This window comes from Apium graveolens, chromosome 5 (genome assembly GCF_009905375.1).
Source record: "Apium graveolens cultivar Ventura chromosome 5, ASM990537v1, whole genome shotgun sequence".
Classification (NCBI taxonomy): domain Eukaryota; kingdom Viridiplantae; phylum Streptophyta; class Magnoliopsida; order Apiales; family Apiaceae; genus Apium; species Apium graveolens.
In genome coordinates this window covers 116,365,964-116,383,240 of record NC_133651.1, presented here as the reverse complement: position 1 = coordinate 116,383,240, position 17,277 = coordinate 116,365,964, and the positions used below count along the sequence as shown (strand labels likewise).

Below are 17,277 nucleotides of genomic sequence, written 5' to 3'. Positions count from 1 at the left end.
AGAATGCAAGTCTATACCTTACTAAATGCACTTGGTAAATAGATCGAAACTATAGAAATGCAACCAATGTGCCTAGCAAAACTATTCGACCAAGAATAGTGAAACCGAATGCTTTTCCGTCCCGTTTCTTTAAGTTCTTTTAAGAGAAAGTATGAAAGGGTCAAGAACTTAATAACACAAGACTATAGCTAGCTTAGTGCACTTGTTAAAGAAAGAAAAATAAGCAAAAAATGCAAGGCACTAGAGCTTTTGTATTCGGCCGAGTATAACAACTCGTATGGTCGAAAATTTGAACTTGCTTCTTCAAGTTCAAATGACCTAGTTTGTTATGTTCTTGTTCAAGATAACTCCTCTTGATAATCAAGATTCAAATAACAAAATCAAGACCAAGCTTAGACAAGATTTCGGTATTCAAAAACCAAGAATAAAACCACTTACGGTTTATGCTCGTTTAGGGACGTTGATTTTAACCGAAAATCGTCTAAATGCCTTTAATCACTTCAAGATCCTAATCTTGAGTGAAAGGAATTAAAAGGAAGTAGATATTATCTACTAACTCTTGGTATGTTCCAACTAAGGCTCCAAAACACACTACACAAATAAATCAAGAACAAGTGCGTTTTTATGCCAAAGTTCACGGAACTTGCACCAAAGTGTATCAAATGGTTGGATCTAACAAGAAAGGGTTAAAGTACACTCAATACACTAAAAATAAACCAATCTTATCACTCTTTACCTTACAAAGTCTCAAGCTCCTCAAAATAGACAAGACTACAAGAGATACGAGATAGTGAAGCCGAAAACACACAAAACTAGTCGCCGGAAATGTCGTCGGAAAAAATGGCCGAAGGGTGGCTTTGGCTACTGAATTTTCAATGCTCAAATGGTCACTAAAAGGCAGAAAAATAAGGCCAAGAAACGTGCCTAAGAGAGGGGGCCAAATGAGTGTGTGTTTGGGTGAGAAAGAGTGATAAAAACCAAGCCAAAATCAAGTTAAAACATGAAAGAAGGAGGGCTTAAACTCTAGAAACGTTTTTGCAATTTAGGAGCAGAAGATAGAGTTTTTATAGAATGGTTTTATCAGCATAAGGTTGGCTCACCAAGGGCTTGGGGAAAGAGGAGGGTTAGGGGTCCTTTTATAGGCCAAATATTAGGGTTTTAGCTTTAAAATAAAGCTAACACATCTTCCAAGGTAAGGACAAGTGGGGGCTGGTACATAAAACTCATTTAAAACTGTAGGAATTCAAATTTTCAGTCCAAAAAGTGGTTTGACACGTTTTTGTATTATTTAGACAAAGCTGAAAACGTTCCGCGCGCTTACCGATGACTAAAATTGTGTATTTCACTAAAAATCGAAAAATCAATGAAATATTATGAAATTTTGGGGATCCTCTAGAAATAATATCTTAGGATCATGGTCAAAATTTCACCTTGAAATAAGTTTACCATCTATGACTTTTAAGCGACCGATAAATCAATTACGTATCATTTTAGGGGTCCCGGAAAAAATTCATGTTAAAATCATGATAATAGTATATGTAAAATAAGGAAAGATAAGAAATAAAAATCCCAAGTTTCAAGTCTAAAAGCCATTTGGAAGTATTATTTAGGATTTTACGAATGTTAAAACAGCCTTCCGGAGCGCTCAGAAAATACATTTGTCTTTACCGACGAGGCATATAAAAATTTTGACTTCAAAATTATTAAATAATAATATTACTTATAAAATAATGATTATGAGGTCTAAGGAATAATTATCTTTGAATTTTATATGATTTTATCCGGATAAATAAGGATTTACGGGTATTTTGGAATAAAATCTATTTTGGGTCTTTTGGCACTAAAAATTGAACATAAATATTCAATAAATATATTCAATATATTTGAGAGTAAAAAATTTTAAGTGTGACATGCTTTTAAATAATTTGATCATTTTTTGTTCGTAAAAGCAGTGTTTGAAAGTTCTCGGTTTCTGTGCCTTTAGCCGTAAGCCTAGGTTTGTTTGACAAAAACAACCTAATATAGAATATATCCTCGAGTTGATATATCTATCCCAAGTCATGTCATTTGAAGATGTGTCAGAAAGCATTTTAGTATGGTTTATCTAAAGTGACTTAGTACGACTTGATTCCGGTAAGTGCCTCACATAAAACCCTAAGGGAGGATTCTACGTGACCTAGGAATCTAATTTAATTCTTACTTTTACTTTTGAAAAATCACCAAAACCTAAAGGGTAAAAGCGTTGACCTCTCACTAGGACATTCAGAAAGGGATTGTGAGATAGTATATGCACACCCAGATAAAGAAATCAGCAGAGCATATGGGATATGGTTGAGAGCACCAATGAGGGGTGGAAAAAATCAGAATATAGGGGCTAAATGGTTGAGAAACGGAACGGCCGAAGATGCTTCATGGACACCGCCGGGTATGAATTCTCAGGAAACTGCAATGAGAGAGAAATTCATGGAGATTGATGGGGTAATTCGCGATGTTTCAGGAGATGACGGGGGTGTTAATTTTGTCCAACGAGATAAGGGGAACAAACTAGTAAATCAAGTTAATTTGAAATATTTGGAGGATGCTGAGGGCGACAATAGCGGAAACAAAGATATAGTGGTTACATATACAAAACGTAAACGTGTGGAAAGTGAGGAGAACATGGAGGAAAGTCATGACACAACTGTACTTGGGCTACAACTAAGTGATGGGCTAAAAAACGGATTAAAGGCGGGTTCTGTGGTGCAGGCCCGCCTAGAAAAATGAGTCTGATAGCATGGAATTGTCGTGGGCCGGGAAACTCAGGTACCATTCGGTTTCTTAAAGATATTGTCCACCAAAAAGCCTAGTTTTATTTTTTTATCAGAAACATTATGCAATAAAAACACAGTTGTTAAAGTGAGTAATCAGTTGGGTTTTTCTGGTTGTTGGGTTGTCGATTCCCAGGGCCATAGTGGGGGGCTTGCCTTACTATGGAAAAATGAGGGTAGCTGTGTTGTTAAAGATGGAGGAAATCACTATATAGACTTTGAAGTGGAAAACGAGCATGTTGGTAGATGGAGGTTTACAGGGTTTTATGGATGCCCGGAAAGGAGGTGACGTGGGGAGTCATGGGCAATTATGCGAAATTTGGCGGCAAGATCAGACTTACCGTGGTGTTTGATAGGAGATTTTAATGATTTAATGTTCGATGATGAGAAATAAGGAGGACAAAGACATCCGCGTGGCCTCTTAACAGGATTCACGGATACGGTTCATGATTGTAATCTAGTTGATTTGGGGTTTGTGGGGGAAAAGTATATGTGGGAGAGGTCTAGAGGACAACACAATTGAGTTCAAAAAAGATTAGATAGAGGTTTGGCGAATAAAGGGTGGAGAGATTTATTTCCAGAGGCAATAGTTCAAGTGTTAGAGGTTGCCGAATCTGATCATCTCCCGCTGTTCTTGTTGTTGAATAGGAAAATTTATGTGTCGAGAAGCCAGCGGTTTCGATTTGAAAATGTTTGGGTTAGAGAAAGTGAATGTCTAAATCTAGTTAAGCAAAGCTGGGAGAGAACAGAAGGGGAAAATCTAATGACCAAAACTGAATTTTATCGAATGAAGTTGGAATAGTGGGGAAGAGGGGTGAGTAAGGAGTTTAAACAGAAGCTTATGCATTGTCGGTCCAGACTTTGCAGGTTTAGATCTCACAGTGATGTTCAGGGTATTCGGATTTATAACGAGGTTCGTTGGGAGTACTTAAACTTGCTGGAAAAACAGGAGACTTATTGGAAGCAAAGGGCCAAGCATTTTTGGTTACGGGAAGGAGATAAGAACACTAAATTTTTTCATACATATGCATCAAAGAGAAAAAGAGGTAATGGTATAGAACGTATAAAAGGGGAGGATGGGGAGTGACGAGAAACAACAGAAGAGATCCAGGGTGTGATTGAGCAGTACTTTACGCGATTGTTTCAAAGCACAACAGCAAACGGGAGCCTGACAGAAAATGAAAAAGTGCTGAGAATCACAAACGAGGATAATGAGAATTTGATTTCAAAAATCACACATGAGGAAGTTAAGGCAGCGGTGTTTTCGATGCATCGTGTTTAATCTCCTGGAGTGGATGGTTTAAACCCTACTTTTTTCCAGACCTACTGGAACATTTTGGGGAATGATGTAGTTCAGTTTTGCCAAAACTTTATGCGTACGGGGGATCTCTCAGGTGATATAAATCAGACTGTGGTATGTTTGATTCCAAAAATTAAGAACCCACAAGTGACGACAGATCTCCGCCCCATTTCTTTATGTAATGTGGTTATCCGAGTCTTATCGAAAGTGTTATCCAATATACTCAAACCTTGTTTGGGTTATCTTATATCGGATAAACAAAGCGCATTCATAGAAGGGAGATTGCTAACCGATAATGCGCTGATAGCTTTTGAGGTTAATCACTACATGAAACGGCGTACACAAGGACAAAATGGCATTGCTGGTTTAAAGATAGATGTCTCAAAAGCATATGACCGATTAAAGTGGAGCTTCTTACAGGCCATGATGCAGAAATTTGGATTTACAGAAATCTGGATTGATAGGGTAATGAGAATTGTCCAATCTGTTTCTTATAGTTTTCTTCATAATGGCGTGGAGTTTGGAAATGTGAATCCAAAGCGTGGTTTGTGCCAAGGAGATCCAATCTCACCTTACTTGTACATTATGTATGCGGAGGGTTTAAGTTCTATTATTCGGAAAAACGAGAGTGCAGGCTTAATTCATGGGTGTACTATAGCACGTGGAACACCTACAATATCCCACTTGTTATTCGCAGACAACTGTTATTTTTTCTTCACGGCTAATTGAGGGGAAGCAAGAGTAATGCGGAGAATTTTAGACCGGTATGAACAGGTGTCAGGACAAATGATAAACTACAGTAAGTCGGCTGTTAATTTTTCACCTAACACTACTGAGGAAGATAGATGGGAGGTTTGTACACAACTGGGCGTAAGAGAGGTGCATGAACCTGGTAATTATTTGGGAATGCTCATGCATATAGGTCGGAGGAAGATGTCTAGCTTTTCTTTCTTGCTGGAGAGGGTCGAGCAGAAGTTACAAGGTTGGCATAATAAAACGCTTTCTAAATCAGGAAAAGTAACACTTCTGAAAAACGCAGCTCAAGTAGTACCAAACTTCTGGATGAGTTTGTTTTTAATTCCTATAGAAATTTGCGAGGGTCTGGAGAAGAAAATGAATAAGTTTTGGTGGACGAGTAGCAGTACGGGGGGAGGAATAAGGTGGCTGTCGTGGGATAGGTTGTGTGAAAGTAAAGAAGGAGGGGGATTTGGTTTCAAAAAGCTAAGAGATTTTAATATCTCAATGTTAGCAAAGCAAGGGTGGAGATTCATAAATAATTCAAATCCTTTGGTTACAAGTTTAATGAGAGCTAAATATTTTCCAGGAAGTGATTTTTTAAATGCTGAACTTGGGGACAACCCTAGTTACATATGGAGAAGCATACATGAAGCACAACAAACTGTTCGTCAGGGGTGCAGAAGGAACATTGGTAATGGGAGAAATACAAATGTGTGGAAGGACCCATGGCTACCGTGTATAGACAATGGGTACATCATAACAGAGATGCCGAGTGAGCTGCAACATATACAAGTGTAGAGTTTTCTTAAGGAAGATAAAAAAGAATGGGATATGGACTTGATCAAGGATATTTGTAATGAAAAGGGATGTCAACCTGATTTGACAAATTCCTATTCCGATGCGGGATAAGAACGACTCATGGCTTTGGATGCTAGATTGTAAAGGCGAATTTTCTGTTAAGAGTTGCTACCGTCTAATACGGGGGGAACGAAACTATGAGGAAGCTCAATTCTGGAAAAAATTATGAGCTTTACAAGTACCAGAAAAGGTTCTTAATTTTTTATGGCGAGTGTGTTGTAATGTCTTACCTACAACAGAGGCGTTGGTGAAAAAAAATGTTAATATGAGTTAATTTTGTTGCTGGTGTCGAACTGAGGTGGAAGATGTGATTCATGTTTTGTTTACTTGCTGTTTTGTTATAGAGGTTTGGGCTGAGCTGGGAATGCAACAAATAGTCACGGGGCTGCAGAATGATACGGCTATGAGTATTGTCAAACTTTTTTTCTAACATGGACTAAAGATCAATGTGTGTTATGCTAGGTTTGCTTTGCTGGAGTCTGTGGTTTCGACGAAACAAATGGGTGTGGGATAAGATCACAATGTCTGTTTTTGGCGTAAAAGCAATGACGTTAAATATGCTAACTGACTGAAGAAAAGCTATGGAGAATGCTCAGAAGCAGGGGTCTAGAGTGCAGCAACCGAGTCGTACCTGATGTAAACCTCCTCCAGGATGGATAAAAATAAATGTAGATGCGGCTTGTAAGCAGGGGGAGCAATATGTAAAAACGGGATGTGTAGCTAGAGAGGAGAGTGGGAGGTTTCTATGTGAAAGAAGCAAGGTATTTCATTGACAAGCTCAACCAAGGGAAGCAGAGGGACTGAGTTTGAAGGATGCCTTGATCTGAACACGGAAATGGAGGGATAAGAAATGCATTTTTAAGAAAGATTCGAGATTGCTAGTTGATGTTGTGAATGGTCCTAGTGGAAGATCATATTTTGACACTATTGCCGCTGATTGTTTTGATTTACTTAAACACTTTGATGAAGTGTTATTAGTTTTTGTGCCTAGATCTGCGAACCGTGTTGCCATTTGTTAGCTAATGCGGCAGGTTCTTTGTCAGATCTTGAGGAGTGGTCTGTTATCGCTCCAGATTTTATCCATTGTAACCTTGCTCTGGAAGAGCTTTGAGTTTATGCAAGTGCTTTTATTTTTTTTTAAAAAGGTCCTTCTGGCGTGTTTACATGTGTGCATATAATGGGGTTGTCCATATTTTCCGTATACAACTAAAAAAAGGATCTGTTTTATGAAAATGAAATTTAAATACGTAACACAAAAAAGAAAAATTTAAATAAAATGACTTAAATTAGGCACCTATTTCATACGACTGAAATTGAATACTAATGGCTAATAAAGATTTTTATAAGTAATTACTTTTCACTTCTCAGATATTGTATGCTTCCTTTACCAAAAATAGAATTGATAAAAATGAATACGTAGGTACTTACTCCATTCCAAAATATAAGTTCTATTATTTTTAGGCGTACTTTACGATGAATAAAAGTCATAGTTTCACATTTTTTTTCTAAAATTTCTTTTTTTGAATTAAAAGTTAATATGCATATTTTTATTCAGAAAAATAAAATTAAAAAAATAATTTATGAAATAATTTTTTTTATTTACATCAAAATACACGTAAAAGATTAAAGAAACTTATATTTCAGGACGTGAGAAGCAATTAAGAAAATGCAATTTTTTCGTTCAAAAAAAGAAAATGCAATATTTTTATGAGTTATTTGCAAAATGCATCCCCATGGTTTGGCCAAAATGCATTTTTTTACCTATACTTTAGATAACTGCACTTTGCATCCCCTTACTATTTCGGCGCGACAAATTGCACCCTTTTCGTTAATTTTGTTAAAATTTTCAGGGGTATTTTAGGAAATGTAAATATTAATTTATTTTCAGATCTTTATTTAAGGTTTATAACCCTCTAAACGAGACATTCTGAAAAAATTTAAAGAACGGAAGTTGTAGAGAATAAAAAAATCTTCTCGAAATAAAAAGGTTCAAAATTGAAATATTTTTTTATAATTGTTTTTAATAAATTCAATAAGTATATATTTTATTTAATTTTGGTTTCGTAAATTTTTTGATAATTTTGAATGTTATTATTTTGAAAAGATTTTTCGTTCTCTATAATTTTCGTTCTTTAAATTTTTTCGAAAAGTATCATTTAGAGGGTAAAAAAATTTAAATAATGATCTAATTATAATTAAATATTTTAATTTCCTAAAATACCCCTGAGAATTTTAACAAATTTAACGAAAATGGTGCAATTTGTCGCGCCGAAATAGTAAGGGGATGCAAAGTGCAGTTATCTAAAGTATAGGTAAAAAAATGCATTTTGGCCAAAACACGGAAATGCATTTTGCAAATAACTCTATTTTTATCCAAAAAGTGGGTGCGACCTCTTGTGATCCATAAAGTCGTAGCCCTGTTTACTTTGGATTTATAAAGATTGAAATGAAGGCCCAAGTCCAGCTAAGTGCGGGGTAAAGAGTATTTTTGCCGGGACAACTTTCGATAACCAGCATTTAATGATTAAATGAATTCAAATCAGGGGACTCCTTATGTGCTAGGGTAAATTCAAATCTCACAATATATTGTGAATTGCAGGAGTGCATCTTTGTATAAAACTTTGTACGTAAATGCGAATACAGATCATAAAATGTCATCTTCCCAACAAGCCTACACTAGTCTTCCACCCACCAGCCAATTGGCTGGCTCTGTTCCGGTATCCCTCTCCCTCTCTGTTCCCAACTTATTATTTGATGCATTGGACTTTGTATCCATTTCCGGACATTAAGATTGCATTTCAGTCTGATTAGGCGAAAACATTTGTATAATAGCGCTTTACGGAGTTGAATATTCTTAATTTATGTCTCTGAGTCGTTTGTTTACTGACTTTACCACGTATGTTATTACTGTCTTGTTGGTAGTGATTGATTGTGCACAATGTTATACGGATAGGACCCGAGATTGCTTTAGAAGCGGCTACTACTAGGTTCTTAGCTACATGATTTTAAAATATTTTGATTTTTGAGAGAGTTGTCTTAAATATGATTTCATATTGAGGTAAATGTTTGTTAAGTATCATTTAGTTGGTGATTGTGTCATTTTTAACCATAAATTATTTAATGCATCTGGTTCAGTTCCTCAGTTTGTTAATGGTTTGCCTTACTAGGTTTACTTAAAAGGTTGTGCTAGTGGATATGCAATTTTTGCATTTCCTTTTTAAGACACTTGGGAAGATTTTGTTAATGATATGATATTATATTCATGCCCCTTTAAATAAATTCAGCAAGAATATATTATTCCTGAATTTTGACTCTTTTTAACCTTATAAGTTTTGATTAGTTGTGAAATATTTTAAATATAAAACATTGGTACTTATTAACTTAATTTTAGTTCATCTCCAACATTACTTCTTATATTCACTATTTTAAATACTATATGTTAATTGAATTCATACGAGACAACAAATTTTGGAGAGAGAAAGAGATTGTTTTGATGAATATATTATATAATATTTGTTAAAAGTGAAAATGTTGCTTTAAAGGTGAGGAGAGAGAAAAGACTTTTAGTGATTTTAAGAGCTACTAAGAATCTCATGGACCAAAAAAATTCATCTTTCTCTTCAAATTTCAGTTTAAGAGTTCGTTGGAGATGCTCTACGAATATGGCTAATGATATGTGAGCATAAAATTAGGCTATGTTGATATTATAGGGCAATATTCCTAATGTACTCCAGAATAAATAATATAATATTTATTCCCATGTTAATATTATAATATTCCAGTTGTAATGCTCGGTTCCTAAATGGATGCCAAAATATAGTCCTATAATGCCTCGTGTACACTTGTACCTGGTGGCTCACATATGCATTCGGGGCCTTATACATTACATAGATACACAACCGACTAATTGATCAAATATTTCTACACAAGCATGCGGTACCCAATTTAACACTTCTTATTTTATTTTATTTTTTCATATTTTAGTCCTCGTATTTTCAACACTCCCCATAAAGCATGCATATAATAGTAAAACTTTTTCAAAGTAGTATTTTGAAATTTTTTGTATACATTAGAACTAAATTTAATATGGAATATGTTACCCAACACCTCTTGGTTAGAGGTATCTCTCTCGCGCCCTTACGGGATGTGAGGGTTCGAACCTTGTGAAAGAAAAGGTGGGTGTTTTAGTGTGTCTAACTAACAAAGAAAATGGAATATGTTGATTTTTTTCAAACACGGCTCTCATTCATAAAAACTTTTTTGATCGGCACAAAATATTTTTTTCAACATATTCACTGCTCACCTTAATACATTGCTTCTAATTATCGACACTTAAAGAATATGAGGAATACTGGATTACACTCGCCTGCAATAACAAATATAGATGGACTACTATGAAGTAATGTAATTGCTTTCCCAGACATAGCAACATAGTAACCATATATAAATAAAACCTTAAACTATATTATGATGGTAAAAAGTAGTATTTTAATACAAAACTATATTACATATTATAATTCTTTATTAGTAATATAATTTATGAATGATCTCTTATCGAAGTATTGCATAAACATGGCCGTCGGTCAGGAATTGTCGTTTTAACCGATTAGTTATGTGTTTCAGTTCAGTGTTTTGTGTTTTGACATTATATTTGCTTTCAGGCTGTAATCACTGAACACGAGGATACCTCAACATCACATGGTAAGCACCGGTGTTTTTCTAGACATTTGAGTGTTTGTCGTTTGTGAACAAGTCTGTTGACATTTACTCCTATTTTTTATTTATTGCAGTTCCTGGAGCAAATTTGAATAAGTTTCCTCCAAATAATAATGGAGGACAAAGTCAGGGATACCAAACCATGGCCACTCCTAGTGGTATGACATGAAATTAATATTCTAATTTGCTTAGGTTTGAAGGAAAACTAGTCTACCTTGTAAAATTATTAGTTATCATTGACCATTTTTATAGTTATTGAGGTGTTTACTGCGATTCTGTTATCATTTGGACTCCAAGAGTGTTACATGTAGAAGTGTATCACTGTACACTACATATAAAGAGAGCTCAGTTCCAGAAAAAAGGCTGCTGCATCACTGGCTATAAGTATGCAGAGTATCTGCCAGCTCTATTCTTTTAGTAAACACATTAAATATTTCAGTGACCATATTTAAACATGGTTTTTTCTTATTCAGATAATAATTAATTCCAATTTTAAGGGGTGTGGATAAATTTTGATTCAAAAGGAACTACTTTTATGAACTAAAGTTTTGATTCAGGAGTTTGGGAATCAGTTTTATTGTATGCATTTGGTCTCCCCTCTAGAGAAGTGTATACTTATGCCCTCGTTTTTTTAATCTGTTATCAGAGATGTAAATAATATTTATACCAAATTTCAAATTTGTGGATATGTTTTAATCCAGAAGTAACTTCTTTTATGAACTATAATCTGTGATTCAGGAGGTCGTAAATCAGTTTTATACTTTATTGTATTTACTTGGTGTCTCCTCCATGTACGTGTATGCTTCTGCCTTTTTTGTATGATAGATATGATATCGTTGTCATAGAACGTAGGGAATTTTTGGTGGTACTACCCTAAGAATTTGTTATTAAATTTATCTGAAAGCTGTTAACAGACTGAATCTCTAGTATAATGTATAGTATGTTGAGATATCGGATGACATCAAATGCATCAGTCAGATTAACATATAATTAGCCAGAACACTATAAACCAAACCAAACATGTCAAGTATATACTGCTCGTAGAGCAAGTTCTGGAGAGGGTATGATGTACGTAACTTACCTCTACAAGAGTAAAAGAGGTTGTTTCTGCAGAGAGGCAGTGACCCTCGGATTGAACAGCATAAAATCAGAAATGCTGTGTTTAAGCTATCTCTAGAATGCGTTACCTGGTTTAATCTCCCTTTTCCCCTCTTTTGTATCATCTTTTCATTTTTACGAACCTTTTACTAGAAAATAGAGCATGGTACATTTTTTTAAAACTTTTGAAAATGCCGTTAATTTTGGATATTTGTTTAGTCATAATGTGGTTTGCAGTCTGCAAGTGAATGCTATTGCCTTCATCTGTATATCCATGATTAGTTGCACAATAATAATATGTATTTGCCATTTCTCATTTCCTCCCCCAGGTTTAATGCCTTTAACACAATCGTGACTTATATGTGCAGATGGTAATGAACAGCCTTTTGTAAACAGCTGGAGAGGAGTATTTAGCATCTCATCGTACATGCAGTACTTTAATGTAGATACAGATATTGTCTTGAACAGAGTGACGAGTTCTTTGTTCCCAAATGGAGATTTTTTTAGTAAGATTGACGCAAATCCTGATCTGTAAGATCTGCAATCTTAATTTATAGGGCTGTGTACTGTAGACCTATATAAGTAAATACAGTAGTTCAGTTGTCTCTTGAGCAACCAGCTTCTAAACACCTCGGTTGTGGATGGCACACGATAAGTATCCTATATATGCCTGTAAGTAAAGAAACGAGGAGGATTCATTTTGTAAAAATCTCACAAGAACATAATCATGTACATGTGTCTTTGTGTACAAGTTAGTGTTGTAAAGTTGGGATTAGAATAAGATTCAGTCTTTTAATTGCACAATGATATGAACTTAAATTGCTAGGAGACACTCTATACAGTCATATAATAATTTCAAATTTATAACCTTTAACCAACTATAACTTAAGAATTTATAATTTTTGTTGTAGATCGCAAACATCAAACGTGTGTACTAGTACTAAGTTTCATTATAGTCAAATCTTATTCTTGTTTCTTGGTGCTGCCTATTTTATTATTTCAGCTATGGACTTGTCTGGATCTCCACTACATTGGTATTTTTGATTGCTTCTCTTGGAAATTGTGCCACATATCTGATGCTCAAAACAAGTGACATCAATAATTCATGGAGCTTTGATGTCAACTATGTCAACATGGCGGCAGTCTATGTCTATGGTTATGCACTTGTTGTGCCATTGGTATTCTACTTCTTGCTGCGGTATCTAGGTTCAAATGTCAGCCTTGTGCGCTTTTGGTGCATGTGGGGATACTCGCTTTTCGTATTTATCCCCAGCTCTGTAAGTATCAGTATTGTCTGTTTTTTGGTTATTCTACTTCGTGGAATGAATACATATGTGCTTCTATAATGGCAAAAATGATAATGCGCTCATGCATTGATGTTATAGGATAGAGCCAAAGTTTGCATGTTAAGCTTCTTCAGCTTGCTACTTGCATTTGATGAAGTTGTGTCTATTATGCCCTTAACTCAATTTAATCACATTTGAATATATAGAAGGCAACAAAAAGATAAGAGTTAACTTACAAACAAGTAGAAACTTTTTAATCAAAAGTCATAACAATTAAAGAAATAAATTACAATGCTATATCTCAAATAATATAAAACAAAAAGACAATTTAACACATGCATATTTGCTCATGAAGAATAGAAGAAAAAGGAGAAAATTTTAAGGGCAGTCGTTAAAACAACATTAAAGGTGTAAGGATAGTATTGAAGTTGCAAAACATATTTGTAAAATAACTCGATTATTCCAAAAAACTCATAAATTATTCACCTAAATCCAACATGGTACTTTCAGTAAAAAAATATTTAAGATTTTTCTGCATTGACATTGCAGATAATCGGTTAATGTAATTTTGTTTGGTCAAATATAAGTTTTGTTGGAGTTCAGAATTTACTATATGCATGTGTAAAAGTTATTCTGATTTCAAGTGCAAATATGCAAGAGTTCAGTACTGGGCCATTGTTCTAATATTTACCTGCTTTCGCCACATAAATTGCAGGGCACACACCATCTTCACAGTTATTGACTAATTGTACAGTCTAAACCCAGTTCCACAAATCCTCTATTCCTCTCTGTTTTTTTTGCTGATGAACACCTAAATTAATTTTTTCTGGTACATGTGGATTGTTACATATTGTCCTCAGTTTTTTTTCCCGGAAGAGACCAAACTTTCCAAATATTAGGCTAGTGACATGTATAGATTTGTTGGAACCAAGTTCTTGTTCCTAATATGTACTCCTTGAAATGCATGCAGTTATTGTTGGTTATACCAGTGGAGTTTATCCGGTGGACCATCATTATGATTGCTGGTGCTGCATCATCTAGCTTTGTCACGCTAAATTTGCGGTCTTGTACACAAAATGATCTAGCTGTGGTGTTGGCTGCTGCATGTGTCTTGCAATATGGGTTGGCATTTGTCATCAAAATGTGGTTCTTTGCTTAAGCTTTTACCAGTAGGATTTTTGTACGCAAATGGGCCAGGTTTTAAGTTTTGAGACGGGAATATTGATCATCTAATATGAAAGGTAAATTTCTATTGATTGATTCTACTCTATAGCATTGGAATTCTAAATAGGCTTGAGTGCTTGACTGCAGTGAGGTTTTTCGTCCTTTAAATGGAAGGAAGTTAAAAAACTTGTTAATTTGAGTGGTGGTTTTGTTGAAGCTATTCGGGTGTATGATTCAGGCCGGTCTATAAGTTTAGGAAGGCCATGTTAAAATTATGCAAACCTGTATGCTGGAGAGTTTTTGCCTTTCTTGCAAGTTTCACTTTGTGAAAAGACATATCTTAAATTTATATAAATGATAGACATTTTCTTTTCATGATACAATATTAATATTCAAATCTGAACACGGTACTACATAGAATTATGTCCAAGTGTTGAAGACAATTGAAAGAACACATTCTGTTTGAAGAACTTTTACAGGAAAAGCACTACTTGATCCTAATATTAGGCCGATCTGAGGTGATGATTCTGCCTCAACTGTATGTTCATCGCGCTTCCGGGAAAAAGCGGGGAAACATATATTTGGCAAAAATGAAATAGTTAATGATTTGTTTCAAATTACATATAAATATCCTTATCTATCTATTTATCTGTACTATGACGAAATAATGAAAATTTGGTTGGTAATCGGTGGTCATCGTAATTATAATAATATTATTTGAAATAAAATACTCTTATAAATATATAAATATTTATAATATAATTATAATTTGATTTAAACAAAATAATATATAAGTTTTACGAGGGCCGGGCCGGGCTAAACAAAAATTATATTGTTGGTCCAATCTTAATTAAAAATTTAAAATAAACAACATAAAGTTGGTTAGATTTATAGGCTCAGGCTAAAATAAAATAAAAAAGACCCCGCTCATATAAAATTAAAATTTGAAAAAAAATCCGTTTAGTCGATATAATGTCATTAGACTAAAATAAAATAATATATATTAACGACTCGGTCTAAAACAAAATAATATTCATCCCAAATTAGCCAGATTTGATTGATATGACGGGTTTGAACCTAAAACAAATATTTGATTTCTCATGCTAAAATAAAGTAATAAATATAATCGACTAAGAAAAATATATTATTGAATCAGGTTAAAAATAAAATTAAAATTTGAAAGGTAATTCGTTGATCGATATTATGTCATTATGCTAAAAAAAATGATTTATTCTATTTAAGAGATGTATTTAGCTGGATTTGGTAGATTTAAAGGGCATGTGGCTCAAAATACATTATTGATCTAAATTAAAACCAAAATTAAATTCAAAGTAAAGATAATTATTATATTATTGATCCTGTCTAAAATAAAATTAAAATATATCTAATTCGTTGGTAGGTTTAATATAGGTTTAGAAGAGTGGGATAACAATGATCAGACCTGCTTGCCAAAATATTAGAATTTGATAGTTGATTTGTGTGTATAATATTTGGATTTATATAAATTACGGGTTTTATTTATATTATATAACATACGTACTATTTTAATAAAATGAAAATATAGTTGATTCCTTTGTGGCATTATACAGTAGAACCTCGATAAATGAATGTTCGATAAATGAATAACCTCGTTTAATGAATAAATTTCTTCGGTCCCAACTTGGTCCAATGGGCTTAACGAATAATTTCGCTTAATGCATTAACGAATAAATACAAATGAAGTCTTTATAGGCCCTATGTAAATATAAATGAATAATCATTATATTTCAAATAATATATTTTTATTTATATAATATATCATGAATACATTTCATTTAATGACTAATTTTCAAACACATTAATAAGTCATATTTTTTCGAAAAATGCCTCCAAAATTGATTGTTTCTTTCCTCCCCAAAATGCATCCGATATTTTGTGTAAAGCATGCACCACTTCTGAAATATTTTGATCATATTGGGTAGTTTTTTATAGTGACAATAACTTGATCTACTCCATGCATGTATATACAACTAATCTAGAATTCTAAAAAATATGAATGTAATTAAAGTTTGCATAAAAGTTATAACTATGAGGTACATTTGAACTTAATATATACAAAATGATATAATTACAAAAAAAGTCTAAAAATATCATCTAAATGAATTATTATTCATTTATCGATAAATAAATATTATATTCATTAATCGATAAATAAATAATCTCGCCAAATGAATATTTTTTTTGGTCCCAAAGGTATTCATTTATCGAGTTTCTTGTAATAGCATCAAACTAAAATAATCAATATGGTTGATCTAGATAAAAAAATTATACAATTGATTCATTATAGTCAAAATTAAAATAAAAAAATAACTAGACCAAATAAAATAAAATAATATGTATTTTTATTCGAGTTTACATAAATTTTCTATCGTTGCTACATAAAATTTACCATTGATCCGGGATTACACAAATTAAACTAACGTAAATCTGAATATAGTTAGTTGGATTTGGTCGATTAAAAAATTCAAGATAATTTATATACTATTGATATGAGCTAAAATTTAGCTTTTAATTTAAACATACTTATCTTTTATAAAAGCACCATTAAATATCAATAAAATTATAAATTTCAATCTTTACATTACCCTTTTAAACTAAAATATCACTAACTTATTATATTTTTTTATTATTATCAAATCATATTATTAAAAATTCCAATAAATAATTTTTATGGCTTAAAATTTTCACTTAAAATTAAATTCATAAAATTATATAATATTAAAAACAATCCGTGCATGGTACGGAATTTAGGCTAGTAATATATTATTATAAGTAAAACATGATTTCGCTTTATCGGTTGGTTAATATCTTCCATTTTTTTTTAAAAATTTTCCTTCTTTTAATAATAAAAAACAAAAAGAAAAATTAGCTTAATCAATTGCTTAACATATTTCTAAAAAAATTCTTAAACTTTCCTTCTTTTAATAATAAAAACAATTTTTTTAACGGATTTGCCTCTGAACAAAACACCTGCACATCCATACTAAACAATAAGATAAACTTTACCGAGAAAACAAGGCAGCATTTCGTAATTATTAAAATTTTAATAATTAATTTTTAAAATACATAATAATTATATAACAATGCGTGTCCTACAAGGCTACAACAAGACGATTAGTCCGTTATCTCGAAATATCCAACTCATGTAGTAACTCCACTCGTGAAACTATTTTGTCCCTCTGATTCATATGATATCATACTCCTTATTTAAAGATAAAATAAAAAGAACAAAGTAGCAGGGGTACTAATTTTATTTAAAAAAATAGCTATA

The 17,277-nt window shown here is 33.1% G+C and overlaps 2 protein-coding genes across 2 annotated transcripts; both read left to right on the top strand.

The window, feature by feature from the left end:
- Nucleotides 1–4,851: 4,851 nt before the first annotated feature.
- On the top strand, nucleotides 4,852–5,643 carry LOC141660326 (putative mitochondrial protein AtMg00310). The gene has a single exon (XM_074467304.1). It carries the CDS (start codon nucleotides 4,852–4,854, stop codon nucleotides 5,641–5,643), a length of 792 nt encoding a protein of 263 aa, XP_074323405.1.
- Nucleotides 5,644–8,172: 2,529 nt separating this feature from the next.
- On the top strand, nucleotides 8,173–14,057 carry LOC141661417 (uncharacterized). The gene is made up of 6 exons (XM_074468425.1): nucleotides 8,173–8,420; nucleotides 10,365–10,404; nucleotides 10,494–10,577; nucleotides 11,886–12,048; nucleotides 12,521–12,794; nucleotides 13,774–14,057. Exons 1-6 carry the CDS (start codon nucleotides 8,355–8,357, stop codon nucleotides 13,960–13,962), a joined length of 816 nt encoding a protein of 271 aa, XP_074324526.1. The 5' UTR covers nucleotides 8,173–8,354; the 3' UTR covers nucleotides 13,963–14,057.
- Nucleotides 14,058–17,277: the final 3,220 nt, after the last annotated feature.

Excerpts from the sequence above, each read along its gene's own strand:
- LOC141660326 (XM_074467304.1), top strand. The coding sequence starts at position 4,852 with ATGCGGAGAATTTTAGACCGGTATGAACAGGTGTCAGGACAAATGATA.
- LOC141661417 (XM_074468425.1), top strand. The coding sequence starts at position 8,355 with ATGTCATCTTCCCAACAAGCCTACACTAGTCTTCCACCCACCAGCCAA. Across the intron at positions 8,421-10,364 it reads AATTGGCTGGCTCTGTTCCG|GCTGTAATCACTGAACACGA; the intron begins GTATCCCTCTCC and ends ATTTGCTTTCAG. Across the intron at positions 12,049-12,520 it reads ATTGACGCAAATCCTGATCT|CTATGGACTTGTCTGGATCT; the intron begins GTAAGATCTGCA and ends TTATTATTTCAG.